General features: G+C 37.7%; 1 protein-coding gene across 2 annotated transcripts in view; it reads left to right on the top strand.

Moving 5' to 3' along the window:
- Nucleotides 1–27,816, top strand: part of TBC1D23 (TBC1 domain family member 23) — a 55,992-nt gene that overhangs the window by 12,798 nt on the left and 15,378 nt on the right. For both annotated transcript variants that reach the window (XM_065913474.1, XM_065913473.1), the window contains exons 2-13: nucleotides 5,942–6,053; nucleotides 7,890–7,995; nucleotides 9,176–9,380; nucleotides 13,692–13,815; nucleotides 16,507–16,631; nucleotides 16,723–16,769; nucleotides 17,532–17,635; nucleotides 18,985–19,107; nucleotides 20,250–20,342; nucleotides 22,815–22,985; nucleotides 24,929–24,971; nucleotides 27,064–27,173. In XM_065913474.1, coding sequence (XP_065769546.1) covers nucleotides 5,942–6,053; nucleotides 7,890–7,995; nucleotides 9,176–9,380; nucleotides 13,692–13,815; nucleotides 16,507–16,631; nucleotides 16,723–16,769; nucleotides 17,532–17,635; nucleotides 18,985–19,107; nucleotides 20,250–20,342; nucleotides 22,815–22,985; nucleotides 24,929–24,971; nucleotides 27,064–27,173 — 1,363 coding nt within the window. The remainder of the gene's footprint in view (nucleotides 1–5,941; nucleotides 6,054–7,889; nucleotides 7,996–9,175; nucleotides 9,381–13,691; nucleotides 13,816–16,506; nucleotides 16,632–16,722; nucleotides 16,770–17,531; nucleotides 17,636–18,984; nucleotides 19,108–20,249; nucleotides 20,343–22,814; nucleotides 22,986–24,928; nucleotides 24,972–27,063; nucleotides 27,174–27,816) is intronic.

Raw genomic sequence — 27,816 nt, 5'->3', positions numbered from 1 at the left:
ATGTTTAACAGTTTGAGGATATGTCAAACCAGTTTCAAAAATAGCTGTACCATTTTACATTGCTACCACCAATGTATGATGCTTCCAGTTTCCATTAGGACCTTTTGATACTAGCCGTCCTTATGAGTGTGAAGTGGTGTCTCATTGTGGGTTGTTTTTTTGTTGTTGTTGTTTTCACTATGGATTAAAAAACATTTTTTAATTTGTTTGTTATTGGCTGTGCTGGATCTTCATGTCCTTGCTGGGGCTTCCCTGTAGCTGTGTGGCGTGTGGGCTTCTGATTGTGGTAGCGTCTCTTGCTGCAGACCGTGGCACTAGCGTGCACGGGGTCAGTAGTTGTGACTTCTGGGTTCTAGAGCACTGGGTTGGTTGCTCCAGGGCATGCGGGATCTCGCCAGACCGGGGACTGACCCGTATCTTCTGCATTGGCAGATGAGTTCTTAACCACTGGACCACCAAGGAAGTCCCTCATTGTGGTTTTGATTTGAGTTTCCCTAATGGCTAACGCTTCCCTGGTGGGTTAGAGGGTAAAGCCTCTGCCTGCAATGCAGGAAACCTGGGTTCGATCCCTGGGTTGGGAAGATGCCCTGGAGAAGGAAATGGCAACCCACTCCAGTATTCCTGCTTGGAAGATCCCATGGACCTAGGATCCTGGTAGGCTACAGTTCATGGGGTCGCGAAGAGTCTGACACGACTGAGCGACTTCAGTTGATACCCTTGACACTTGAATGGCTAATGATGACGTGTGCCTTTCGGGTGCTTATTGGCCAGGTGTGTATCTTTTTTTTTTTTTTTTTTCGGAGAAAGAAAAGTAGTCAGATGTGTTGGGAACGTCATATCAAGGTAAAGATTTGATCATTCGAAGTAGCATAGGGAGAGTGGTCCCACTGGAGTTGTGGGCATTACAGAAGCAAGAGGAATGATTGGGTGTGTAAGAGGAGGAGATGAGTGGAGATGAGGGAGAAGTGGTAACATGTTGTCAAGAACACTTTCAAAAAGCTTTGCTGGGAAAGGAACAGCCAGGAGTGTGGACAGAGAGGAAAGTTTGGAGGAGTTTTTGTGCTTGTTATTGATGCTGTTTCTGATAGCAGTCCTTGAGCATTTTGGCTCAGAGGAAAGAGCAATGGCAAAAGAGAAAATAGAAGATAGAAGAGAGGGGATAACTGATGGCCCATGGCTCCAGAGGAGTCAGGGTGGGGCGGGCGTGGTGGGTCAGGGAGGTAAGTGAAGTTATCAGTGTTAGACTGGAGAAAGAATCCCTAGACATCTGTGCATATAGAAAAGAAGGAAATGATGTCTGGGATAAAGATCAGTTACTTATTTTTATTTTGGAGAGTGGCTGAGATCAAAGGGAAGAGAAGCCTGCTGGCCTGTATTTTCTCTTTGGAATCGGAAATAAAGTCACCTGGAGTAAAGTGACTGGGTGAGGGAGTCTGAAGAAAGTGGTAGATAGGAGATTTTCAGGTAGATTGATGCCTAAAAGAAATAAATGGTGCTGAATCTAGGATAGCATCATGAAGTTGTCTCTGTTTCCTGATGAAGTCCTTCTAGAGCAAAGTATGGGAACAGAGAAGGCAGAGCTGGTCAGAATAACCCAGTGTTAGGAGTTTGCAGCTTTCTGAATGTGTTAGAAAGGCAAAGGAGTGAACTTCAGGGTGTTAAGAATGTGCTTGAAGTCTTAGGCCATGGAATTAATACTGATGAAGCAACATGAAAACTCTTCTAACAAATCTGTGCTACCTTTCACCCTCTACTTTTAACTCCTTACACAGGAAGGAGGACATGGGGAGGACACCCCTTCACCAAAATTAATTTTCTTCCATGCTCAAAAATAGAACCAAATATTTTTACATCTTTTAACTTCCTTCAAAGTTTGTCATATACTGTTTGCCTTGCTATAATTCTAAAGCAGCTTGGGTTACAATGCTTATTAGATTGGGTGATTTTGCTACAGAACGTCAACTCCGGAGAAATTTTGTTAGATTTTATCTAAATTTCAAAAATATATCATTGATAGATCATCGACAGTATACTGGAGTGGGTTGCCATACCCTCCTCCAAGGGACCTTCCCGACCCAGGAGTTGAATCCTTGTCTCCTGTGTCTCCTGCGTTTGCAGGTGGGTTCTTTACCACAAGCGCCATCTGGGAAGCCCTAAACCATTATGCAAACAAATGTTATAGTTTCAGGGTCACAGAGGCAGGAAGACATGCATTCCTGCTGCTTTGCAACCCCAAATGTTTGGATTTGTTTTATCATAGACCTTCTGAGCAAAGACGACAATTGTTTTTTATGTTTACTAAGACGATTAAACATGGCCTGTTCTTGTCTATTTTTAAGGCCTGTCAGACTGTCTAGGACATTTCTGTCAACTTTTAGCTTATAAGGATAGTGGGAAGCCACCATAATCAAAGAAGACTTTAAAAAGCATAGCTCACTCGGTCATACTCCACCAGACATGCGTTTTTTGTTTGAATGATAGGTATTGCTTGTTCAAAAATGAGAAGAAACTTGCTCTGGGGGAAGGAAAATTCTGAGAGCTAAATACTGTCTCTTGATAGGAAATTGACTCTTAAATGAATTATTTAGCTTCACTGGTTTCAGCTTTTTTACTACATTTATAAGCACATTTGTAATGTTGGAAGTTCTGATAACTGAGCCTTTGAACTCCTTGTTCAGAAGATAACATTACTTTTAATTATTTAGTTTGTGAGAAGTGCCTCTGACTACTTACAGTGGAGCATTTTCTGGTTTCTTGATTATGGTTGTGCTCCAGGAAACCGCATTTGTGGTTCCCTGGGGACAGCATCAGAGAATCTAGTAGCGGCTGTATCAACAGAGAGGTGCTTGTGCATTATTATTATCATCAAGTATATTGAGAATTGGACATTTTGCCCCAAAGTACTGACTTTGTTGTCTGCAGTAGTAGGGAATTTGGCAAAGTTTAAAAAGAAACCAAAGATTTAGCACTGAAAAATGAAAAAAAATTTTAGTTCTTCATTAATTTGATAAAAATAATTTCATCTCATTAAATGGTATTTTCAGCTCACTTACACATTTAATCATTTAAAATTAATTGTATTTATTCATCAAAGATGCCACTAAATTTTCTCTGTTTAATAGTTACAAGCAGTCCTTCAGATTCTGAAGAGTTGTCTCATACACTTTGGCCAAACAAAATAGATGAAGCCCAGTCTGTATCAATTATAGACCGTAACTATTTCTCAACTGTAGACTGAAGTCTCTTTCTTTCATTTTCTGGTCCAACACTTTGGTGACCAAATAGCAAAAGAATGAAATGTTTCTTGTGTGGTTACTAGTTATGTTCTTAAACATACGAATTTGTAGTAGCTTTGTTAAAATCTTTCCGATTTGATCCCAGATTTTCTGTCAGATATAATCCCAAGTGATTACATTTTCATTTAATTCCTTCCCATTAATGGGACAGCACTTTAGGAAAGTTATATATTTAAACTAATATTCTTGGAATCCTATGAATAGAGGAGATTTATGTTATCTTACTGAGAGAATATGTAATGGGTGTGATTTATTTTCTTCAAGAACCAGAAACATGTGACAAAATCCTGGTTTCCTGATCCTAGTGGAATGCTTTGCCTTTTGGCCTACTCCAAAGAATTTTAGAAATTGCCTGGTTTAGGGATTTTTATTTACACATTTCTTATGCATTGTATACTAAAATTATAAATAATGACTGGAACCGTAGCTTTTGAGAACTCTGAGGGAATTAGCTATTTTAAGTAGTTATTTCCCAGCTAAAAAATAATCCCTACCCTTGTGAAGGTTTTTAAGTTATTATTTCAACTTACAAATAATTTTACAAATTTTGACCATATATAAATGAAAATAAAATTTATTTCATGCTTTTCTCCTTAAGCAACAGTTAGAGCTGGACATGAAACAGCAGACTGGTTCCAAATAGGAAAAGTAGTACGTTAAGACTGTATATTGTCACCCTGCTTATTTAACTTATATGCAGTGTACATCATGAGAAACGCTGGGCTGGATGAGGCACAAGTTGGAATCAAGATTGCCAAGAGAAATATCAATAACGTCAGATATGCAGATGACACCACCCTTATGGCAGAAAGTGAAGAAGAACTAAAGAGCCTCTTGATGAAAGTGAAAGAGGAGAGTGAAAAAGTTGGCTTAAAGCTCAACATTCAGAAAACTCAGATCATGGCATCTGGTCCCATTACTTCATGGCAAATAGATGGGGAAACAGTGGAAACAGTGTCAGACTTAATTTTGGGGGGCTCAAAAATCACTGCAGATGGTGGTCACAGCCATGAAATTAATAGACATTTACTCCTTGGAAGGAAAGTTATGACCAACCTAGACAGCATATTAAAGAGCAGAGACATTACTTTGCCAACAAAGGTCTGTCTAGTCAAGGCTATGGTTTTTCCAGTGGCTATGTAGGGATGTGAGAGTTGGACTATAAAGAAAGCTGAGCACCGAAGAATTGATGCTTTTGAACTGTGGTGTTGGAGAAGACTCTTGAGGGTCCCTTGGACTGCAAGGAGATCCAACCAGTCCATACTAAAGGATATCAGTCCTGGGTATTTATTGTAAGGACTGATGCTGAAGCTGAAACTCCAATACTTGGGCCACCTGATGTGAAGGGCTGACTCATTTGAAAAGACCCTGATGCTGGGAGGGATTGGGGGCAGGAGGAAAAGGGGATGACAGAGGATGAGATGGTTGGATGGCCTCACCGACTCAATGGACGTGGGTTTGGGTGGACTCTGGGAGTTGGTGATGGACAGGGAGGCCTGGCGTGCTGCAGTTCATGGGGCCGCAAAGAGTCGGACAGGACTGAGTGACTGAACTGAACTGAACTTTCTCCTTAAACATAGTAACTGCTTGATGATTTACTTGATAATGTACTTGATGTGGGATTAGTTTGCTTTCATATGTAATCAATACAGGGATGCCATTAGAGTATTTTTTTGTTCCTCTGACATTTATTGACTGTTCACTATAAGCCAGGCACTGTTTTGGGCATGATATCTATATGGTTTTGTACTAGTATTTCCATACCTTGAATTCTTGGCCCAATTTTATGGCTTCTCCTTCCTGCCTCTATCTGAGCATAATGTTAAGAGCATAAATTCTAGAACTAGGCTGTTAAAATTTGTATCCTGGCTCTGCTATTACTGGATGTTTGACTATAAGTTATACAACCTCCCTTCACCTCAGTTTTTCTGGTCTCAAAACTGGGACCAGTTTACAGAATATAACCTACTTCATAGGGTTATTTCAGGAATTAAAACACATACACACACACACACACCAGTTTACAGAATATAACCTACTTCATAGGGTTATTTCAGGAATTAAAACACACACACACACACACACACACGCGCGTGCGCGCAATGTTTAGAACAGTGCCTGGCACAAGGGCAGTCCTACAGAAGGTATTGGTCATTATCACTACTGTGAATATTACTATTACTGTTCATTCTTAATACTGTTTGTCCTGTTTACTCTTTTTAAATTTCTTTAATCTTAGAAAACAGATAACTAAGCTTGCTAGAACTAAGTGTAAAATAAGAGTAGATTGACTATTTGAAACCTGAGATTTCCTTTCAAGAAAACAAAATGCAGTATATGCTTAGAAACTGCATTCTGGCTCCTGAGAACCTTTTTTCCTTGGTATGTACTGTCGCTCAGCCATGTCCAACTCTTTGCAACACTGTGGAAGGTAGCCCCCAGTCTCCTCTGTCCATGGGATTCTCCAGGCAAAAACACTGGAGTGGGATGCCATTTCCTTCTCCAGGGGATCTTCCTAGCCCAGGGATCGAACCTGCATCTCCTGCATTGCAGGCTAACCTTTAATAGGCCAATATTTATTGAGGAAGTACTGAGGAAGGAAAAAAACCAAAGATTTGTCTTAATAAAGAGGACTTGTTTTTCAGGGAAAAAGATCTTGAAGAAGCTCTGGAAGCAGGAGGTTGTGATCTTGAAACTTTGAGAAATATAATTCAAGGGAGGCCACTGCCTGCTGATCTGAGGGCTAAAGTTTGGAAGGTAACTGGAAACTGAAACAAATAGAATGTAATCACTTAAGAACAACATTTTAGAATTTTGATTTTCAGCTATCTTAGTTGCAGAGGACTTTATAATGTTATGTGCATTCCACATTAATCAAATAGAGCAATTTATTTATAGAAAATTTATCAAATAGAGCAGATTGCTAAAGTGTGTGTTTCTGTGCAAGTGGAAAGTTTTAGTGTCTGACACTTTGAGACCCCATGTCTGACACTTTGTAGCCTGCCAGGCTCCTCTGTCCTTGAGATTTCCCAGGCAAAAATACTGGAGTGGGTTGCCATTTCCTTCTCCAGGGAATCTTTCTGACCCAGGGATTGAACCTGGGTCTCCCTTCATTGTGGGCAGATTCTTTACTGTCTGAACCACCAGGGAAGCCCATGTCTCTGTAGTGTTTGGTATATTTAATAATTTAGGTTTTGAAAGGCAGTGCTTCCTTTTGTAACCATTAGAATTTATGTTTATGCAGATTATTCAGTGAAATGGGAAAATGCAACCAGTGAGTAAAATAGGATATATAATTGCAGATATGGAATTATCTCAGCTATATTAAAAAAAAAATTAAAAAGGTGGGAGAGGAAATAGGTCTCCAGGTGTTAGAATTACAGGAGATTTTCCTTTATTCCATTTTCTGCTTCAGCTGTTCTCTAGAACATGTGTATTATCATTTTTTAATTTTAAATTAAGATTTTGTTACTATTAAAAAAAGTAGTTCCCATTGTTAAAACATATAAGCAAAGGATAACATAAAAAAATCATCTGTTATCTACCACTTACAGGTAAAACACATAGTAATAGCTCAGTGTCACATCTTATTTTTTCCCCTCTGCACATATATATATATGTAACAGAAATGGAATTATACCTGTGCTTAGTGTTCTAAATGTTACAGAAATTTAAAACTCATATAAAAACTTGGAGACTTGTTTAGTGAACCCCCATGTACCCGTCACTGAGTTGTAACTGTTGTCAGCGTTTGGCCATGTTGCTGAACCTCCAATACTTTGGCCACCTGATACAAAGAATTGACTGCTTAGAAAGACCCTGATGCTGGGAAAGATTGAAGGCAGGAGGAGAAGGGGACAGAGGATGAGATGGTTGGATGGCATCACCAGCTCTATGGACATGAGTTTGAGCAAGCTCTGGGAGTTGGTGATGGATATGGAAGGCTGGCGTGCTGCAGTCCATGGGGTCGCAAAGAGATGGACATGACAGAGTGACTGGACTGAACATTTGGCTGATCTTATTTGATTAGAATTCTATCCTTTTCTCCCCACCCCACCCACTGTATTATTTTAAAGCAAATCCTTGGCAGGGCACTAAAATATTTAGTATGAAAGTCTAAGACTTTAAAAATAATCATAACACTATTAAAAAGAATTGTAATTCTTTAATGTGTTCTCACATGATTGAGGGAACAAGGGAGCTAAGTAGGGTCTTCTGTATAAGGAGGCCAGTCCCATTCATGGCGTGCTCTACCCTCAAGATGTAATCACCTCTCACAGGCCCCACCTGTAAATACCCAAACATCGGGAATTTGTTCAACATAAATGAATTTGGGGCAGGGGACTCAAAGGTTCATTCTATAGCATTAATAATGTTTGGCTTACATAAAATATTATGTAAATACTTTGTGTAATTCGTTTTATTCACTGGTTTAACATAAAGTAGTAAAATTTGATATAGACATTTTACTTTGTAATTTTTGAAGTATACATTATTATCCCTATATCCAGGCTTCTATTATTGTTATAACATATTTTTCAGAAGTGAGAAATAACATAAGGAGCCAGTTGCTTTTTTTTGTCTTTCTTCCAGATTGCTCTAAATGTTGCAGGAAAAGGTGATAGTTTGGCATCATGGGATGGTATTTTAGACCTGCCAGAACAGAACACTATTCACAAAGATTGTGTGGAGTTCATTGGTAAGTTTAATAATTGTTTTCAAACAGTGATAAATTCTGCAAATAATAATTTTTGGATGGAGGAGTCACTGTTAAGTAGAATGAACTTGTTAAAATTGGGGATTTCTTGAATTTGGAATATATTGAAAGGGCATAGTTTTAGAACATCTCTTTAGAAATTCTTATGAATTAATGTCAACATTTAAGAAAGAGAGTCTGATTTTTAGTATTTTTAAATTGTTTTTTGTATTATTGATGATCTGTGTGATTAAAAGGAGCTGTTCCAAAAGTTTCTCTGTAAGTCATAAGTCATGATCTGTTATAGGAAAGGTGTTATAGATCATGGGTGAATAGGTTTCAGATCCCCCACACTGTCTTTTGAAGACTAAATTATTTTGGTCTATATTTCTCTTTTTTAATTCATCTATAGTCCATTGGTGTCTTTTTGTTTCTCTGTCATTTTTTAGTTAGATTATTGGCTAAATAGACTTTTTTATGGGCTAACCTCAACAGAAACATTATTGCTAGGTGAAGGAAAGGGAATTTAGTGGTGGAGAATGAATCACTTTCCCTCCCTTCAACAAAGCCATAGTGGCCGCTGCCCGTCCTGGGGTAGAGGATAAGCCTCATAATCTGCTATTTGGAAAATGCGTTTTTGCTTTCCAGGAATGTGGGTGATGCCTGCTTCACATTGTCATTCTTTTACACACACACACACCCCACCCCCACACACACCCCTCTTCCCTGGTGGTTCAGCTGGTAATTGCCTGCAATGCAGGAGACCCAGGTTCTATTCCTGGGTCGGGAAGATCCCCTGAGGAAGGGAATGGCTGCCCATACCAGTATTCTTGCCTGGAGAGTCCCATAGACATAGAAACCTGGTGGGCTACAGTCCATAGGTTGCGTAGAGTCGGACATGACTGAGTGACTAACACTTTCACTTTTCACTACTTTCATGTACACACACATATGATGTATACATATATGAAACATGTATGTAGGTCCAGTATTAGGCTAATAAATCCTGAATAGCTAGTGAATATGAATAGGTATAAGGAAAAATATACTTTTATATAGTTTTATTTTTTCCTTAACATGCTCTAAATGCAGTAAGATCATATTATATATTTTGTAAGCAAGTATTTTGTCCAATAACTGAGCGTCTGGCAGCCCCTTGGTAATTTTGACTCTTATTTTTTAGATCAGCTTTCAGTGCCAGAAGAGAAGGCAGCACAATTACTCTTGGATATTGAATCTGTAATTACCTTTTATTGTAAATCCCGTAACATTAAGTATAGCTCAACCCTTAGCTGGATACATCTCCTCAAACCATTGGTGCATCTTCAGCTGCCACGCAGCGATTTATACAACTGCTTTTATGCGATCATGAATAAGTACATTCCCAGGTAAGACATGATTTTTTATTATAGCTGTAAAATGAAAGAAGTTCTAGTTTGTTTTCAAGTAAAGTTGTTAGGTATATTTTGATGGTAAAGTAAAAGGTTCAAGTAATTTTTAATCATAGTAATTTTGTACCATAGTTGTTATTTGACTTTATTTTTGTGGTCACAAATATTTTTTAAAGGATTCTTTAGTTAAGAATTTGTGCTTCTAGAGTTTATGTGTGCAGTATAACTTTTCATACTTTTTGGATGATATCTCTATCTTGATTTCTTTACTTATAAAAATAACATTATAGTGTCTAAGTAAAAGTTTTGGAGTGCTCCTATCTTCAGTGAGGTGCTGGGGTTACGGCCTGGAATATAGTCCTAGAAATACAGATGTTGAAGAAGTAACTGGAAGTGCAGAGTGTTAGGAAGGTGAAATACAGAGTGCTGTGGGAATGTACAGTGGGGGTGACCTGACTCAACCTGGAGGTCAGGAAGGTCTTCTCTGGGACAGTGACACTTAAATTGAGTCTAGACAGATGTGTGGGTTGTTTTGGGGGGGTGGAAGAGGTGTGGGAAGAAGGGAGGTGGGTAGGAGGAGGGGTGGAATTCAGAAAGAATTCTTGTAGTTCTCAGGTGTGGATCAGGTAGTCAGAGTTTTAGTGCCGAAAGGCACTTTTGACATAATCTAGAGCAGTGGTTGGGCTGCGCAGTGAACCTCGGATACACATTGGAGTCACTGGCAGTGAAGTGAAGTCGCTCAGTCGTGTCCGGCTCTTTGCGACCCCATGGACTGCAGCCTACCAGGCTCCTGCGTCCATGGGATTCTCCAGGCAAGAGCACTGGAGAGTCACTGGGGGTGAGGTTAAAAAGTCCTGATGCCCTCGTACATACCTGACTAACTAAACCAGGTCTCTGAAGGGGCCAGCCATGCCCTGATGTTTGTTTAGATAGATGTAGAGCTTCTTGGTTGATTGCAGTTTGCACCTAAGGTAAGAGGACTGCTATTCTAGAGCTTGACAGTTAAATGACTACCATTTTTTCCCCTGCTTTTCGTGTGAAAAGCACTTATGTTAGCTGTGGGTGCTTTTTGTATTTTCTCACTTAACAGTGACCACTATAAGGTAGATATCTCTGATTTACAACTACAGAAACTGAAGCAAAGACAGACTTTAAATGACTTACCCAGCATTATATTTCCAGTGTATGACTAAGTCAGGATTTGAACCTAAGTTTGATTGGACACTTGTGCTTTAACTTACAAGTTTCTCCACCCTGGTTGCTTATTAGAATCAACTAAACAACTTTTTTTTTTGTTTTTCTTTTCTTTTTCCTTTATAGTTTTAGATATCATTCACATAATATAAAATTCATGCTTTTAATATGTACAATTCCATGACTTTTAGTATAGTCACAGAATTGTGCAGCCATAGCTACAATCCTTTTTAGAATGTTTCTGTCACCCCCATAAGAAACCCTGAACTCAATAGCAGTCAGCTCCATTTTCCCCCAGCACTCTCAGCCCTAGGCAGCCACTCATCTTTCTCTGTGCATTTGCCTATTTTGGATATTTCATATAAATAGAGCCTTATAATATGTGGTCTTTTGTGACTACCTTTGTTCACTTAGCATTGTCTTTTAAAGATTCATCTGTATGTATTACATCATACATTAATACCATTACTTTATTTCTTTTTATTGCTGAGTAACATTTCATTGTATGTACAGTGAAATAAAATAGCACATTATATTTACTCATGTAATGGTTGCTGGACATTTGGATTGTTTTCACTTTTTGACTGTTATGAATAATGCAACTATGAACATTTTTGTACAAATATTTGTGTGGACATTGCTTAGGGATATGTACCTAGGAGTGGGATTGTTGGATCATATGGTAAATCTAGGTTTAACCTTTTGAGGAATTGCCAGACTTTTCCACAATTGCAGCATTTTACAATCCCACCAGCAGTGAATAAAAAGATCCCAGTTTCTATAGATTCTTGCCAATATTTTTTTTTTTTAATTATGGCCAGACTGAGGGTGAAGTGGTATCTCATGGTTTTTGTTTGCATTTCCCTGACAGCTAATGATTTTGAGCATTTTTTTCATGTGCCTAGATGCAGTTTGTATATCCTCTTTGGAGAAATGTCTGTTCAGTCAAAGAACTTTTAAAACATACTGACCCTTGATGTTTCAAATATAAGTAGACTGTGTAGAGCCATGTCGATTTTTAAATTCCCAGGCAATTCTAATACACACCAGAGTGGAGAACCTTGGTGCGACCTTGAAGCGATCGGGCTTCATGTAAGGAAAGCAAACCTAGAGATGCCAGAATTCAGGGCTATGCTCATGGTAAAGCAGCAGCTAGAATTCACATTTGGGAGTCATTCTGTTATACTAATGGAGGAGGAAATGGCAACCCACTCCAGTATTCCTGTTGGGAAAGTCCCGTGGACAGAGGAGCCTGGTGGGCTGCAGTCCACGGGGTCGCAGAGAGTCGGACTCGCCTGAGTGACTGTGTTAGTATAAGCCTCGCAACTGCTTATGTTTTTACCCCTTCTCAGTGTAACAGAACTAGTGATAGCAAGGGACTTGATGCTCCAGCTGTGTCTCTACAGGGTGGTGGCGGTGGCAGTTACTAGTAAAGGCTACATTGTAGAGGTTTACGTTGGGCTGTAACATACCTTGTCAGGTGATTCCAGTTACTATTTCCGTGAATGCCAGGTGTAACACAGTACTCCAGCCAGCGTCAGTGTTACTACCCCTGCACAGGGCCCAGCCCCAGGAAGTCTGCTCAGACAACCCCACTGTAGAATATCTTACTAGACAGTCAGATGTAACATGAGTGGAATTCTGTCAGGCACAGTGCTCTGCAGTGGAGAGTAACTTGCAGCGCACAGCTATTAAATGAACAGATGCTGTTGCAGTGGCTGACCCCCTGAGATGTCCCACTTCTTCCGAGGATGAGACACACAGACTAGGCAGTTGTCCTTACTGTGTGTCCCTAGTCTTCTGACCACTGTGTCTGCGTGTTCTGTTTGAGCAGTCTACTGCCTTGCCCTTGTAGAGTGGGGAGAGTGTTCAGATTAAGGAGGAGGTGGTCTTGTCAGTATGAATCCAATTCTATCTTTGGGCATCTGAATTAGCAAGTTAGGGCCTTTTCTTCAAAGCTTCCCTGTTACCTGCAGTATTAAAAATGGTAGATGAATGGTCATACCAAATCCTGGCATTGACCCTAGACCTTAGTTTTGCAGAGATTATTTTTCATTATTCCCACTTGAATAGCATTTTGAAACATTCTTTATCAGTGCTTTTCATTAATGTTTTTACATGAAATCTTTCACCTTACTTCAGTGTTTTTTTTTTTACAATTTGCTTTTTAAAGACTATGTCTACCAAAATACCACTAGTTCAGATATTAAATTCCATATATGGAAGGGTAGCGTGGTATAATGGTTTAATGCCCAGTCTCTGTGTACAAGTCTTAGTGCTGTCACTTCTTAGCTACGTGACCTTGGTTGAGTTGCTTGACCACAGCGAAGCCTCAGTTTTCTCATCTGTAAATTGAGGGTGATAATAGTATCTTTCATAGAGTTCTTGTAAAGATAAAATGAGATAACATTGTAAACTGTCTATTGTAGTGTCTGGCACATGATGTTTCCTCATTGACTTTTATTAAGGTGGCCTGCAATTTGAGCTGTGTACATTTTTAATGATTTATTAGACAGATTTATTAGACACCAGGGAACAAGGCAAGAAGTAGTATAATTATTCAGTAAGGTCAGTGTTTGGCACCTCCTGGGATTTTCTCTGAGCTTCTGGTACTCAGGCCACTTCAGTCACAGCTCTGGGTCCACTCTTTTGGAATGTTTGTCTGTGGCCATTTCAGACTTGGACCTTTGCTATGGCGCTAACCCGAAGCCTTCCTGGGAGATCTTTCTTATTTGGCAGAAAAATAAGGGAGCTGGACTTCCTCGGGGCTCTCCAGATCTCCCTTTGGGATCCAAAGCTTATCAAAACAACCTGAGTGGACCCTCTGTTTTCATTGGTCCCTGTAGTCCTTTCTCCTGAGTGCGGCCTGGGTTCACCTGGAGAGAATCTTCCTAGAGTTGGCTGTAGACGTGCCCTTTCTTCCTGTCAGGTCTGATATGTTAGGTGTAAGCAAGAGGGGTCTGCCCCGGTTGTGGCCGCTAGGCTTGCCGTGAACGCTCTTACGTCGGATGTTCTGGGGTAAGGAGGGGAGGAGGGTATTGCACGAGTACTGGTTACTGATGCGATCATTTTTGACCTATTAATGCAAGAAACTTTGCTTCTCTTGTCTTTTAGGGATTGTTCCCTGAAGGGGAGACCATTTCATCTTTTCCGATTACTCATCCAATACCATGAGCCTGAGCTTTGTTCTTTTCTTGATACAAAGAAAATTACTCCAGACTCCTATGCACTCAACTGGGTAATAAAGTGAAAGTAGGAACACTTAATGAAAAATAGCTTTCTGTGAAACTATAGTTAATTCCCCCCCCCAAAGAAAAAGAAAAGTGCTAAATTATAGACCATTATTATTTAAGGCAAAGGATTAAAATTTTTAGCACTTCAAAGATTTTTTTTTTTGCTCTTCCTTTAGTTTAAATTATTTAATATGAAGTTTAGCCTTTGTTGTTTTAGAAATATATGTAAATATATATATGGTATTTATCAGTTCACTTTAAAACCGTGTGATTAAATTGTTGATAGTGTGTTTGAGAATTGATCTACAGTCACGAAGAAAATAACTTAAGATTATCAAATGATTGATATAAAAAAATATAAAATGCATCTCAGTACTCTGTCATTCTATATTTATATTTTAAATGGTAAGTTTTATTATTTTAGGTCTGTGGTTCTCAAGCCTTTTGGTCTCAGGACCTCTTACATGCAACATTTTTTGAGGATCCATAATTCATGTGGATCACATTGGTTAGAAATTAAGAAATTTTAGGTAATCATTTAAAAGTAGTGATAAATCCAATACATGTTAACATAAATATTTTAAATGAAAATGAACTATTTCCCAAAAAGAAAGAATAGCGGCATTTTAAAATTTGCAAACCTCATTGACGTTTGGTTAGATCACAGGCAGCTTGTGCATTCTCATATCTGGCTCTTTATTCAGTGTGATGATACCAAGTTTCGTGTAGCCTTTGGCACATTCTGTTGTTCGTTTGTGAGAGAATGCACGTGAAAAGGGCAGAATCTGAGTGTTAGTGTGAAAACAGCTTTGCTCTCACAGAGGCCCCTGTGAATGCTCCTGGAGATGTCCGAGGCGCCTCAGACCACACTTTGAGAACTGCTGTTAGTGTTTAGGTTCCAGAAGAAAACACATGTATATTCAAGAATTTTAACATGTTTCTTGATGATGTCTTACCTAACTTTTCTGCCATTTATTAACTGTGTTATTTAATACACTTGGCCTCTGAACTTTGATTTCTTCATCTGTAAAATGGGACTGGTAATAGGATCTATCTCAGAGGGTGATGGGATGAGGACACCAGCAGGAGATGCTGACCAGAGACCCTACCTGGCTTCAGCTCTGGCGTACTAAGCCTCAGGCTGCAGTCGCCTGCTCTTTCGTTCCTTCATGGCTACAGTCTTGTCACTTTGAGTAAAAATAATAAAATTGTAGGTTCTCTGAGATTCATATGTTGCTATTAAATCTACTTATTTGTATCGAAGTAAGGAGTTTTCTTTTAAGAATTTGAATATTTTCACAGACGTCTTTCTGGTCACATCATGCCTGAGAAATGCCATTTCTGTGGCCAGAACTCTGGGTTAGAACTCAGTGCTGGTTGTAGATTTTAACTGGTTTTGGAAGCAACCAGTTTCTCTTTGTCAGTTTCCCACGTAGTTCATTCTTGCTTCCAGTATCTTGTCTGTGGAATGGAATCTTTATTGTCCAGTCATGGGATAAAGCAAAACCAGTTCCTGTGATTTGAGAACTCATCTCTGAGGATGATGCGGAGGTAGCTTTAGTTTGGCTAAGTGAGGTCAATGTTGACCGTACCTTTTCTGTCTGTATTTGCATCTTCCTGATTTCTAATAGTAAATTTTAAACAACTACAAAAAACATTAGAAGCATTATGTATTGTACTTTAAAAGTTTTGTGGTCAACTGTAACAGCTGTTACATCAGCTGTGGAGTCTCAGGCCTTTTTTTTTAGTCCAAGTATCACCACTCACGAGCTCTGTGATGTTAGAAAGTTTATTTCATACAGGTTTATTTTCCTACCTCTAATACAGGGAGGAAAATGTCTACCTGTGATGAGAATATTTAAAATAAGAGACGTTTAATAAAAGATATGTGGCAGTAATTTAGTACCTGGCACAAAGTATTCACTAAATGTATGTGTTCTTGTTAGCTTCCTTTATCCATTAAAAATGTTTTAAATTTAAACCTCTAGATGGAATTGTTTCTGTATCTAAGAAAAATGGAATAAACTAAAAATATCCCTAAATTCATGAATTTAAAACACAGTTGGGCCCTAGAGAAACTTACATACGTTAACAATTCTTTAATTGACATAGAAAACCATAGAGCTCTTGAAACGTTTTGCAGGACATCACTGTTGTCTCATTTGTTTCAAATTATGTACAAGTAAGCTTGGGGCACAGTTGGCCTTTAAATTGTTATTAGAATTTCATTTGGTGCTCTTAACTGAAATTACCATGCTTGACCTTCACAATTACTTAGTGAGTTAAGTACTGTAGTAGTTACCTTATAGAGCTCATCGGTAATTACGCTAGTTATTATGCTGTGGCAGATACGTGCTAACTTAAGTTACTTTAGATATTAAGGGTTAGTTATCTTTCTCTTCACCACAGCAGTGGTAGAGCATGGGTAATAATCCTTTAAAAAAAAAAAGAAGTAGAACTGTAAAGCCCGTGAGGTTCAGTGACGCGCCCTAAGGCACACAGCTGGTCAGGGGCTTCATTGTGCCTTGAATCCACGTAGTCTTTCCTTTGGCTTACATACAGTAAGATTAAGGTCCACGTTAAATATCAGGTACGGGCAGTTTGTTCTAAGGTTACTTAGGCATTTGCCTTAATACTTTAAAAAGAGCAAGTCATTTCCAGTGGTTTATATTTCTCATTTCATTTCCTGATTATAGCTTGGAAGCCTTTTTGCCTGTTACTGTTCCACTGAAGTCACTCAGACAATATGGGATGGATATCTACAGCAGGCGGATCCATTTTTTATTTATTTCTTAATGTTAATAATCCTTGTTAATGCAAAGTAAGTGTCAAGTTGGCTGGCTTTTTCTCCTCTCTGTTCTCAGGGTGCTCTCTTAATATTTAACTCAAATTCATGTGATTCTCTTTTACAGAGAAGTCATTTTAGGGCAGGAGTCTGACAGCAAAGAAGAAGTGATCCGTAAGTATAACTTAATGTGGAGAAGACATTTTTCAAGTCACTTAATTTTCTAAAACTCAAGTTTTCTCATCTGTTATGTGAATTTAGAAGATTAGTCTAGAAGTGCTCTGAGGTTCCCTTCAAATCTTACACACTGTCCACATACAGGCCTTAAAGATGGTCTCCCCTGATTTGCTACCCTCATTTATCCCTTACATGTTTTTTTTCACTCATTCAGTTCTTTTCTGTACACTATTTCTTTGATTTCAATGTTTAAATAAACTGGTCTCCTCTCTCTCTCCCTTTCCCTTCTTTCCTTAATTTTCCTTTGAATACCCGACTCTTGTAAGTATCTCCATTGTTGAAACGTTGATCCTCCTTTTGGGTTCTCCCCACTCCAGCCCGCACAGATTTAGTTGACGTTCCTTAAGTCATTGAAGTTCCTTAAGAAATAACCATTTCTTGGTTGTTTTTTCTTTGCAGGGGCCCATGCATTTGTGTCTGTTAAGTAAATCACAGTATTCCAATCAAGGTTAATGAATTTGATTTGATTGCCAGACACCATCAGTCACTAATAGCAGGATTATATTTAGAGTTTCAGCTCCTCTGGGGAAAATCCACATCTCTTCAAGCAGTTTTCTGTGCATCACTGTTGAAATTCCATTTATAAAACTATAATGTTGAAGATAAACCAACTTTGATATGTAAATAATGTTTATTGTTGTACACTTTACAAGCAAAATTTTTTGAAAATATTATAATTTATTTATAATCCTATTTCAGAGTTCTTGGAAAATACTCCATCCAGTTTGAATCTAGAAGATATAGAAGACCTTTTCTCTCTGGCTCAGTATTATTGCAGTAAAACACCAGCTTCATTTAGGAAGGTATCGGACAGGAAATGACCTACTTCAGTATTTCACATTTTGTGCATTGTTTTATGTTTATGTTGTATCCACTTCAGTTAAAATACTCTAGGTTGTCATTCTTTCTACGTATTACAGTTTTGTGTGATTTTTTTTCACTGTAAATATTCTTAGTAGTGGAATAGACTTTTTAAAAAGATAGTATACAAATATACTAGGAGCCATTTTACCTCTCCTCTGATTATTATTTCTCATCATAAGAAAATTGACTATAAGGTATTTTTTAAATTAATGCTTCCTTGACTTCAAAAATTGTGTTACAGAAATCTGATTGAGGAGGTATCATTATGCCTTCTTTATCTGCAGTTAAAGTTAAAACTCCAACTTTTAATGATGCTGAGCTGTCTTTTATGCAAAAAAAGGGTCACTTAAGCTTCATGGAGACCTTGAACTTCTCAGTCAGTCAAGTGCTTTCAAGAGAAATGACATCAGATTAGAAGTCCAAGCGCTGTGAACTTCTAGAAACTAAAACTATCGATTCTAAAGCTAGTAATGGAGGAAGCATGGAAGTACCATTTATAAACAAATTGTGACCTCAAGTGCTCATGAGAACATTATTGTGTTTTTTTGATTTTTAAGGCATTCTGTAATCATGATTGTTAGTTGGAAGTTATCATATCCCTGAAATATTAAGATGAGATTAAATTATGTTCAGTATAGTGTGTCCAGGAGGCAGATGATGGAAACTTTTTAAGAACATTTCCCTCAAAACTAATTATAAAAGAGATTTGTTTTTCAGGACTAATTTCAGTTATTTTAATAATTGCCTTATATAGATTACCTCAGATCCAAACAATGTTGACTAAGTTAGATGGCGAGGTAGTGGTTATGATACTAGATGAAAAAGACATCTTATCCTTTACTTTCCAGCCTTTTAAGAGAATAGTTTTTATTCTTCAGACATAGTAAATAAACTGCACTAGCAATTGCTAATTAGAGCAGGTTTTATTAGCATATTATGTAATTTATGCCATATTTCAATTTTTATTCAATATTAAAGTGTAAAATGTTGTGAGTAACCATTTAAAAATTTGCTATTTAAATGTATGTAATAGTATAGAAAATAGCTGTGTAGAATGTGTTGTTTTTTTCTTAGTCTTTCATTTTGTGTGAACTCAAACACGGGCTTTGTATGTAACATTTTTGTAGCTTTTAGCCTAGAAGATTTGATATAATAAGTTAAATCACATGACTCAAAGATGTTATATAATTATTTTACCTTTTATCTTGGTCTGCTGAGAATCGTTTTAGGAGGGAAGTTTGGTTTTATTTTTTTCTTCATAAAGTTTTAAAAATTCCTCTTCACACAGGATAATCACCACCTGTTTGGCAGTACTTTGTTGGGAATTAAGGACGATGATGCAGATCTGAGTCAGGCTCTTTGCCTGGCCATCTCAGTGTCAGAGATCCTTCAAGCAAATCAGCTTCAAGGGGTAAATTAAAAAAGCCTACTGTTCGTTAAAGGATGATCCCCTTTAAATGCAAGGAATCAATGTCTCCTCCCTGGATTATCACAAAATCATTTATTATAACAATGTAGTTTTTGCTTTTTTTGAATGATTGATGTGTTAAATCTTCTGTCCCTATGATCATTTTTAAACTACCAGCTCGTCTGTTATTTTATTTGTCAAACAACTCATTATTTTTGACACTAGTTTTTGTAAATTGCCAAATCGTATTTCATGTTTTAACAGGGCAACTGAATGTTATATAAAGTACTTGAAAGGGTGAATTTACTATTTCATAGTTAAATTCTAGACACTTATATAGATAATTGAATTACATGGTTTAATGCCAAAAGGCATTTACAAAGGAGAATTGAGGATAATTGAGGACCATAATTTTTTCTCTATTGTATTTATGAAAATCTGATGAGCCAGTTTTTTCAATATAAGTTCTTTATTTCTAATAGTGCAGGAGTTAATTATGTGTGTATATATGAAAGGTGGGATGTATTTCAAAGACAGAAGAGGAAAGAACATGGGAAGATAGGCCTTTTACAATAGATATTTTTAAAACAAGAGTTTTGTGTGGTTTTCTCATTAGAACCATTATTTAAAAAAAAACTTGTAATCCAGTTTAAAGAGACCCATGTGAACATCTCCAGTTCAGATTGGCATTGGAGAACCTGCTGTCACCCCAGAAGACATTTATTTAATCCTTATGTGAATTACTTTGTTGATAAATTTGTGGGCTTATTTTCAGAAATAGGAATTGTATCTACATCTGTGTTTATGTATAGTGTTTTTGAAAGTGTTTAACGTGATGCACATTAAGTTAGTAAATTCAAATTAGTTTTATAGCCCAAACTAACATTCTTCCTGCTATATATTTTAAGACTTTTTATCAAGGATAATATATACAAACTGTTTTAACTACTGTTTAAAATGAATACAACTCTTTTAAGATCTTAAGGATATTTTCTTGAGTCTATACTGTATGGGACTTCCTAACTATATGTGAGATCCATTTTTTAATCCATTTGTTCCCCCCTTTTTGATTAATCGTTAATATTATATTGTGTAAAATGTGCTCCTTCTGGCAAATTTTATTATATCAAATGTTTCCCTTTTAGGAAGGAGTCCGGTTCTTTGTGGTGGACTGCCGTCCTGCAGAGCAGTATAATGCTGGGCATTTATCGACTGCTTTCCATCTAGATTCAGATCTGGTTAGTATAAGTGTGATTTAACATTTGAAAAAATAAGGAGAAAATGGATTTTTTCCTTTAATCCATGAATAAATATACATGTACCAGATTTGGGGACGCTTTTCCTTCTGCTTAAAGAGGGAGTCTCTGCCCTTACTCAAGTGTTGCTCTCAGGTTTCCTTTTGACCACGGACACCCCCTTGGCACCATAAAGGGTGGCTGAGAGCCCTGTTAGGTGTGGCTTACTGTTGCTTGCATTGTTACGTCAGTAGATTCTAAACTTCTTGCTGTGAGCTGCCTCAAGCAGCACTCAGCGTGGTGCCTCGAGCTTGGTAAGTACTCTGTGAATGTTCGCTCTTGCTCTGACTGGGTAGTCAGTCTGAAGGTTTTCACTGTAAGCCTCCTTCTGTCATGAGTACTTGTGCATGTAATAAAGTGATATGTAATAAGGGTAGTCTCTGGCATATAGGGCCTCAGTTGTTAAAGTTACTGTCCTAGGATCACTTGGATTGAAGGAATAGATGTAGATAGTTATTGTCAGAGATGCTAAGAGCGTTTGGTAAGACTGGGACTGACATCATTTAAGCTCTTCTGGAGTTTTTAGAGCCTCAGGAATGGGGAAGACAGTAAGAGGAGTAACTTTGTCCCTAACCTATCTGAAAAAGTTGACGCTGAGGTTGAAAGGGCATGTGGAAAGGCCTCAGTGGCGTCAGGAGGAAGCTCCTGGAAAATGGAGGTAAAACAACCCAGAGAGTTTGGGGTGCTATAGGTGAAGAAGGTGATTCTAGCTTGTCTGCATCCTGAATGTAAATTCTGTGACTTTCTCATCCTTTATTCATCTTGGAGGACTTAGATGTGTTGTTGTTTAGTTGCTAAGTCATGTCCGACTCTTTTGTGACCCCATGGACTATAACCTGCCAGGCTTATCCTTCCCTGGGATTTCCCAGGCAAGAATGCTGGAGCCGGTTGCCATTTCCTTCTCCAGGGAATCTTCCCTACCCAGAAATCAGACCCATGTCTCCTGCTTGGCAGACAGGCGTATTACCTCTGAGCCACCTGGGAAGCCCTGGAGGACCTAGATGGTCCATCTTTTATGCTTATTATTCAAGTCGTTTGTGAATAACTTTAATTATTCTTAAAAAAGCTCAGAGAGTATCTCAAGAGTTAACAATTATTGTCAGCTTGTTTAATCATCCTGACCTTTAACATATATTTACATATTTCTTATTCACTTTTTTTGGTCCACTTGATTTTTCACTTAACAGTTTCTTAGGAGGTCTTTTCACTTTGGCGCATTTCTTTTAATGGCTGTATGGTGGTCCCTGGTATAGATATACCACAGTTTATCACCTGATTGATGTACAGTTAGAATGTTCTCAGTTTTCTTGTAATAAAACAATGCTGCAGTTAACATTTAGTTAATGTAGTTAACATTTGTGGACTTGTGCAAATATTTCTGTAAAATACACTCCTAAAAGTAAAATTGTTGGGGTAAGAGTTATAGAATATAGACTATAGAATGTGGGCATACAGAATGTGGGTATATAGAATTGTTGGTAGAGTCTGCCATATTGCCCTTGGTAGATACTGCCATACAGAAAGGCTGTATCTCCTTACACTTTACAACTGTAAGTGAGAATGATTGTTTCACACCTAAGCATTATTGGACATCACACAAGAGTGGTGGGTGGAAAACAGTGGTCGTTACTAGTGATGTTGCACATATGTTTTTGAGTGTGCTGTTAATTTGTATATTTTTTATTATAAAGTGCTTTTCTGTGGTTTGTCCATTTTTCTTTTGGATTTTCACTGTGCTTTTTATTAAAACAGTTTTAACAAATTTTTGTATTTATTGGCAAGTTTATTTACTTGAGGGTGAGAAATGAATTTTTTCATCGTCATATCTCTAGTACCTAGAATAAGTTCTGATAAATGCTTCCACTATTTCTAACTGTCCTCTAAGAAATAACATGGTTTGCCACGTAAGTGGAGACTAAAAAATATAGCTTGTTTCAATGGATTGTTTTTGTCACGGACCCTTCCACTCATTGTTAAACTTTTCTTGTCATGATACCCTAAAGACACTGAAACTTATAAAACAAACAGCAAAACCATTTTTTTCCTGTTTTTTTTTTTTGCATAATTTAATCTTTCCATGAATTGGCAGCTTTTGTTTTCTGATGTATTATAGATACATTTATACACATTTATTTTATCCGGGGATTTTATTTATAAGAGCCTTTATTTTGGGAATTCCCTGGCTATTCAGTGGTTAAGACTTAAGAGCTTTCACTGCCTGGATTCAGTCTCTGGTCAGGTAACTAAGATCCCACAAGCTGTGTAGTGCGGCCAAAAAAAAAGCCTTTTTTTAAAAAATTTTCATGGTGGGAATATAAACATTGTTCTCTCCCCAGCCCCCTGGGAAAATATTTCAAGTTTTGCAGATGTATAGAAAACACAAGCTTGCCACAGTAAATTTTTTTAATTGTCCAGATGCTCCAGAATCCATCCGAGTTTGCACAGTCTGTGAAATCCCTGCTGGAAGCACAGAAGCAGTCCATTGAGTCTGGCTCCATCGCTGGTGGGGAGCACCTCTGTTTCATGGGCAGCGGCAGAGAGGAAGAAGACATGTATATGAACATGGTCCTCGCACACTTTTTACAGGTATGCTGACAGGTTACTTCAGTCTTTCCTTGGTTTTTGCTGTCACCTTTAGGAAATTCTCCTAGACAATTTTGTGCTGTTGTCTACCTTGTTAAATTTATCTTTTTTTTCTTTTAAACACTTTATTGGTTTTGTGGCTTGCCAAGAAGTCTTCTCCCTCATTTTTTTCTCACATGCTTTTATGATTTATTTTTTATATTTAAATCTTCTTGACCATCTAGAATTATTTTTCTGTAAGAAATGAGGTAGGACTAAACGAAAAAAATTCCCCAAATAGCTAACCAGTTGTGCTATCAGTTTGAAATACCACCTCTTTAATAGACTGAATTCTTCAATGCATCAGGGTCCATTTCTGGATTATGCTTTTGTTTGTTCTCTGTGCCTATTCATGCCTTAATACTTTTTACAGTTGCTATATAATTCATTTTAATATCTTCACTTTGAAATTGAATAAATATACATGTATATGTCTACACTTAACCACCTTTCCTTTTTGTGTTTCAGTGTTGTCCTTTAGCACAACTAATTTGTATCACTGATTTCATGCACCCTGTCCATCTACCTTTTATACAAAGCCTCACTCAGTGACAGCTCTTGCTTTATAAAAATAGTTGTTTATTAGTTATTCCTTAGAGTTTATATATTAAAGTCCTCATTTTGTGTGACCCTGAACTATGGCATCAGGAAGACAGGAGACACAGGCCACTCAATTTGTATCCACTTAAGTGGGAATCTGGTTTGAGAAAATTAGTCGAAAGGACAACCCTTGAAACACAAAATCAGAAAGGGAACGAAGTATTTGGGAGAGGGATTATAAGATAACTTTATGCTTTACTGGAGTAAAGATATTTTAGTACTTTAAACAGAATAACAGAAATAGGGACTCAAATTCATTTTTCTTATAAATTTAATTGACCTGTTCTAAAAATGCTCTGAAACAAGCTATATATTACAAAGGGTGTCAGATGGCAAGAATTTGGAATATTGTGGACTTCTTTTAATAATTTGAGTTCTTGATGTGGTTTTAGAAATCCCTCCCCCTCCCCAATTTTTAACGTGGAAAATTTCAAACAAATTCAAAAGTAGGGAGAATTCAATTGTAAATTCTTTGTAAAGATATAATTACATTATAACTATTACACTTGATTATAAAAAATCTAATGAGTATTCAAGTTTCCTGATTTTCTCAATATCTAAAACAAGACATTGCACTTGGTTAATATCTTTTGCGTCTCTTTTTATTGGCTCTGTTTCCAGTTTTTTCCCCTTACATCTATTTGTTTGGAAAAACTGGTTACTTTGTCTTACAGTTTCCCACTATCTGGATTTTACTGATTGTGTCACACTGTGTTGTTTATCAGGTTCCACCCCTGGTGTTTCCCGTAAGCTAGTGATTAGACCTGGAGTCTCGTTAGATGACTTTTGAGGGTGGGCGACAGGAGGTCTTGGATAGTGTGTACTTCCTCAGGCAGTGAATACTGCCCGGGTACCGTTCGGGTGTCTTTTATCATTACTTAGATTCATTAATGTTTAATAGTTTGTAAAATGTTGACATTCTGTCATTTCTTCATAATTAGCTGTGTTACTTGCTTTTGTATTTCCTTTTTAATAAAGAACCCAAAATATTTTTGAAAGCTTTTAAACCATTTTCATTACATCTGAACATACAGTGTAGCTGATTTTGTTTGACTTCTTGCACCGTTGGGACTGTAGTACAGTCTCACTAGTAACCACGAAGGTGTCCCCTGGTTCCTCTGCAAGCGCCAGATCTTATAGTATACAAGGTAAATGCTTGTACTTCTCTGTGCCAAAGTCTAAAATGTAAAAAATATCCAGAAGTTTAGTATATAACCTTTTATTACATTCGTCAATGCTTATAGAACCTTAAGAAATTTTAATTGAGTTGCATTTTGAAGTAATTTAAATTTTATTTTCCACTTTAGAAAAACAAAGAATACGTGAGCATTGCCAGTGGAGGATTTATGGGTAAGATTTTAATTTATTAATTCCTTTGACCCTACTTTTCAGAGGAAATTATATGATCACTGGAGCTGATTTGGAGTGACCAAATTAGTTATTGGGTACACCTTCTTTTCAGTCATTCACTGTTTTCAGAAAAGGCAAGGCCAGCAGGACAGATAGATGAAGACAAATATAGTAGGCAGTTGCAGTGAGAGAATATTCAGGAGAAGACTGTTAAAATGGATGTCCCGTGCTGTGCCTAGTCGTGTCCGACTCTTTGCAGCCCCCATGGACTGTACCCCACCAGGCTCCTCTGTCCATGGGATTCTCCAGGCAAGAATACTGGAGTGGGTTGCCGTGTCCTCCTCCAGGGGGTCTTCCCAAGACAGGGATCCAACCCAGGTCTCCTGCATTGTAGGTAGATTCTTTACTGTCTGAGCCACCAGCTTGTATTTACAAATAAGAGCCCCAATTAGCTTGAATTTGTAAAAAATACTTTTGTAAAGATGAGTGAAAAACTGCCCACATGGTTTGTTTTTATGGAGAAGGAGGGGTAGTTAAGACTGGGAGACAAGAGTAGGAGGGGTATTTTTCACTGTAAACTCTTCTTACTGTTTGCTTTTTTGTTTTGTTCTCATTTTTTAATTACTTGAAAGTATTAGCTGATGGAAAAACATTGACTGAATGGAATAAGAAATAAACTGATGTTTTCGACTGCAGATAATCTGGTAATTCAGGATAACAGAATCGCTACAGCAAATATTTGAGAGTTTATGAAGGAGTAGGTCATGGTAGTAAGAGTCCAAATAGAGACTTTTTTTTTTTTTAAACAAATTCTGTTACTTAAGAATACAGACTTGCAACTAGTAGGTAAATAAGTCCTGGAGTACTTAATGCATAATATAGTGAATGTGGGCAGCAATATTGTATTATAATCGCCAAACTTGTGCAAAGAAACTAGATCTTAATTATTTGCTCCACAAAAAAAGAAATGGTACTTGTGTGACATGATAGAGGTGTACCTGTTGCTACTGTATATAAATATATCAGATCAACATTTTGTATACCTTAAACTTACAGTGTTGTATGTCAAATGTATTTTAATTAAAAGATAGAGAGCCTTTCATTAGTAAAAGAGATATAAAAATATTGAATCTGTAATTACTAGGAAAATTAATAGTAAAGTCAAATTAATATTTGTTGGAGGCAGTAGAATCCTGAGTTTGAATCATAAAGTCTTAACAGGCTTAAGTTCTGCCTTAATATGATCTTATGTTATAAATGAGAAGTTTTGATAGGTTATTTCAACTTGGTCTTTGTTGATATTAGCAAGAATTTTTATCTCCTATCATGGAGATACTTTGTATCATGGCCTGATAACTATCTAACTACCCTTGAGGCTCATACCCAGAGTGATATAAAAAAAGGGCTTATTTTAATAAGTACTGGTATTAAGCAAGTATTGTCCTAAGTCCTAGTGTTATTTATTGGAAGTTCTGACAGCATAATGCAAAACTTGGTTATTGTTCTCAAAAGTGTCTGAAAAGCATTCTTTTATATAGCACAGATAGGCTAGGTTTTAGGAAAATTTTTTTAAACTATGAATTATTTCTTTTTCAAGAATAATCTCGCTTTCCATAGCAGTTAATGCCTAAGATTGCTTCTTTATTACTTGGAAGGATTAACTGATGTCTCCTTACGGTAAACAAAAGCCATTATAGGTTTTCCATTAATCCTTTATATCATTAGAATGTTGGTAAAATTATTTATTAATACTTGAAAGATTGCCTTCCAAAGAGGAAGACATCAAACCTGTGTGCATGGTTACTGTCACCCTTAGGGCCAATTAAGAAAAGTTATATGTGTGTGGAGAGAGGGCTTTAGAAGGAAGAGGAGGGAAAGGAAAACTTTTTGTAGCCTGGCATCTTTTATTCTTTACAGAGGTGCTGTGAAAGAAATACCTGCGATTGTGCCCTTGGATCTTTTTTGTTCCGCTTCTGTTGTTCAGTTGCTAAGTCATGTCTGGCGTGTTTATCGTACTTCTGTAGTATTGAATCTTTCTGAGGGGGGTTGATATGTCAGGATTTTTTTTTCCTTTCTCCTCTTTATCTTTAAGCACTGCAGCAGCACCTGGCAGACATCAATGTGGATGGGCCAGAAAACGGATATGGCCATTGGATTGCTAGCACCTCAGGCTCCAGGAGCAGCATCAATTCTTCTGTGGATGTAAGTGTGTATGTAGAATATGTCACCAGATTTGGATGAATGCTCAGAAAGGATGATAAACATCCAAATACTCACCGTAACAGAAATGGAGTCAAAATATTTCAAACACATACACTAAGGAAGCATATTATTGTGAGGTGAATGAAATCGCAGGAGCAGACCTGCATATTTGAACTAGTCAGGAGTTCTGTGGTCTCCTTGCTGGATTCAGACTTCTCCCTCCCCAGCTGCAGCTTGGCATCACTTAGTGACAGTTTTCTACTTCTGCTTAAACATCAACGGAGATAATTCTGAGTCCTGTGACTAACCTGGACTTTAAAGTGAGTTGATTTTCAGACTCTCCCAATTAGTTTGTCCCAGGAGAATAGTGAGGGTAAATCCATTCTGTTCTACTTTGGAAATATTTGGGCAATAAGTCTTTTGTGTGTTTTCTGTATTTTGTATCATCTGCATTCAGTTCAGTTCAGTTGCTCAGTCGTGTCCCACTCTGCGAAGGCATGGATTGCAGCACGCCAGGCCACCCTGTCCATCACCAGCTCCCGAAGTTTACCCAAACTCATGTCCATTGAGTCAGCGATGCCATCCAACCATCTCATCCTCTGTCGTCCCCTTCTCCTCCTGCCCCCAATCCCTCCCAGCATCA

This window comes from Muntiacus reevesi, chromosome 21 (genome assembly GCF_963930625.1).
Source record: "Muntiacus reevesi chromosome 21, mMunRee1.1, whole genome shotgun sequence".
Lineage (NCBI taxonomy): Eukaryota > Metazoa > Chordata > Mammalia > Artiodactyla > Cervidae > Muntiacus > Muntiacus reevesi.
Note: the sequence above shows the minus strand (reverse complement) of the source record. Positions and strands in the feature narration are given on the sequence as shown.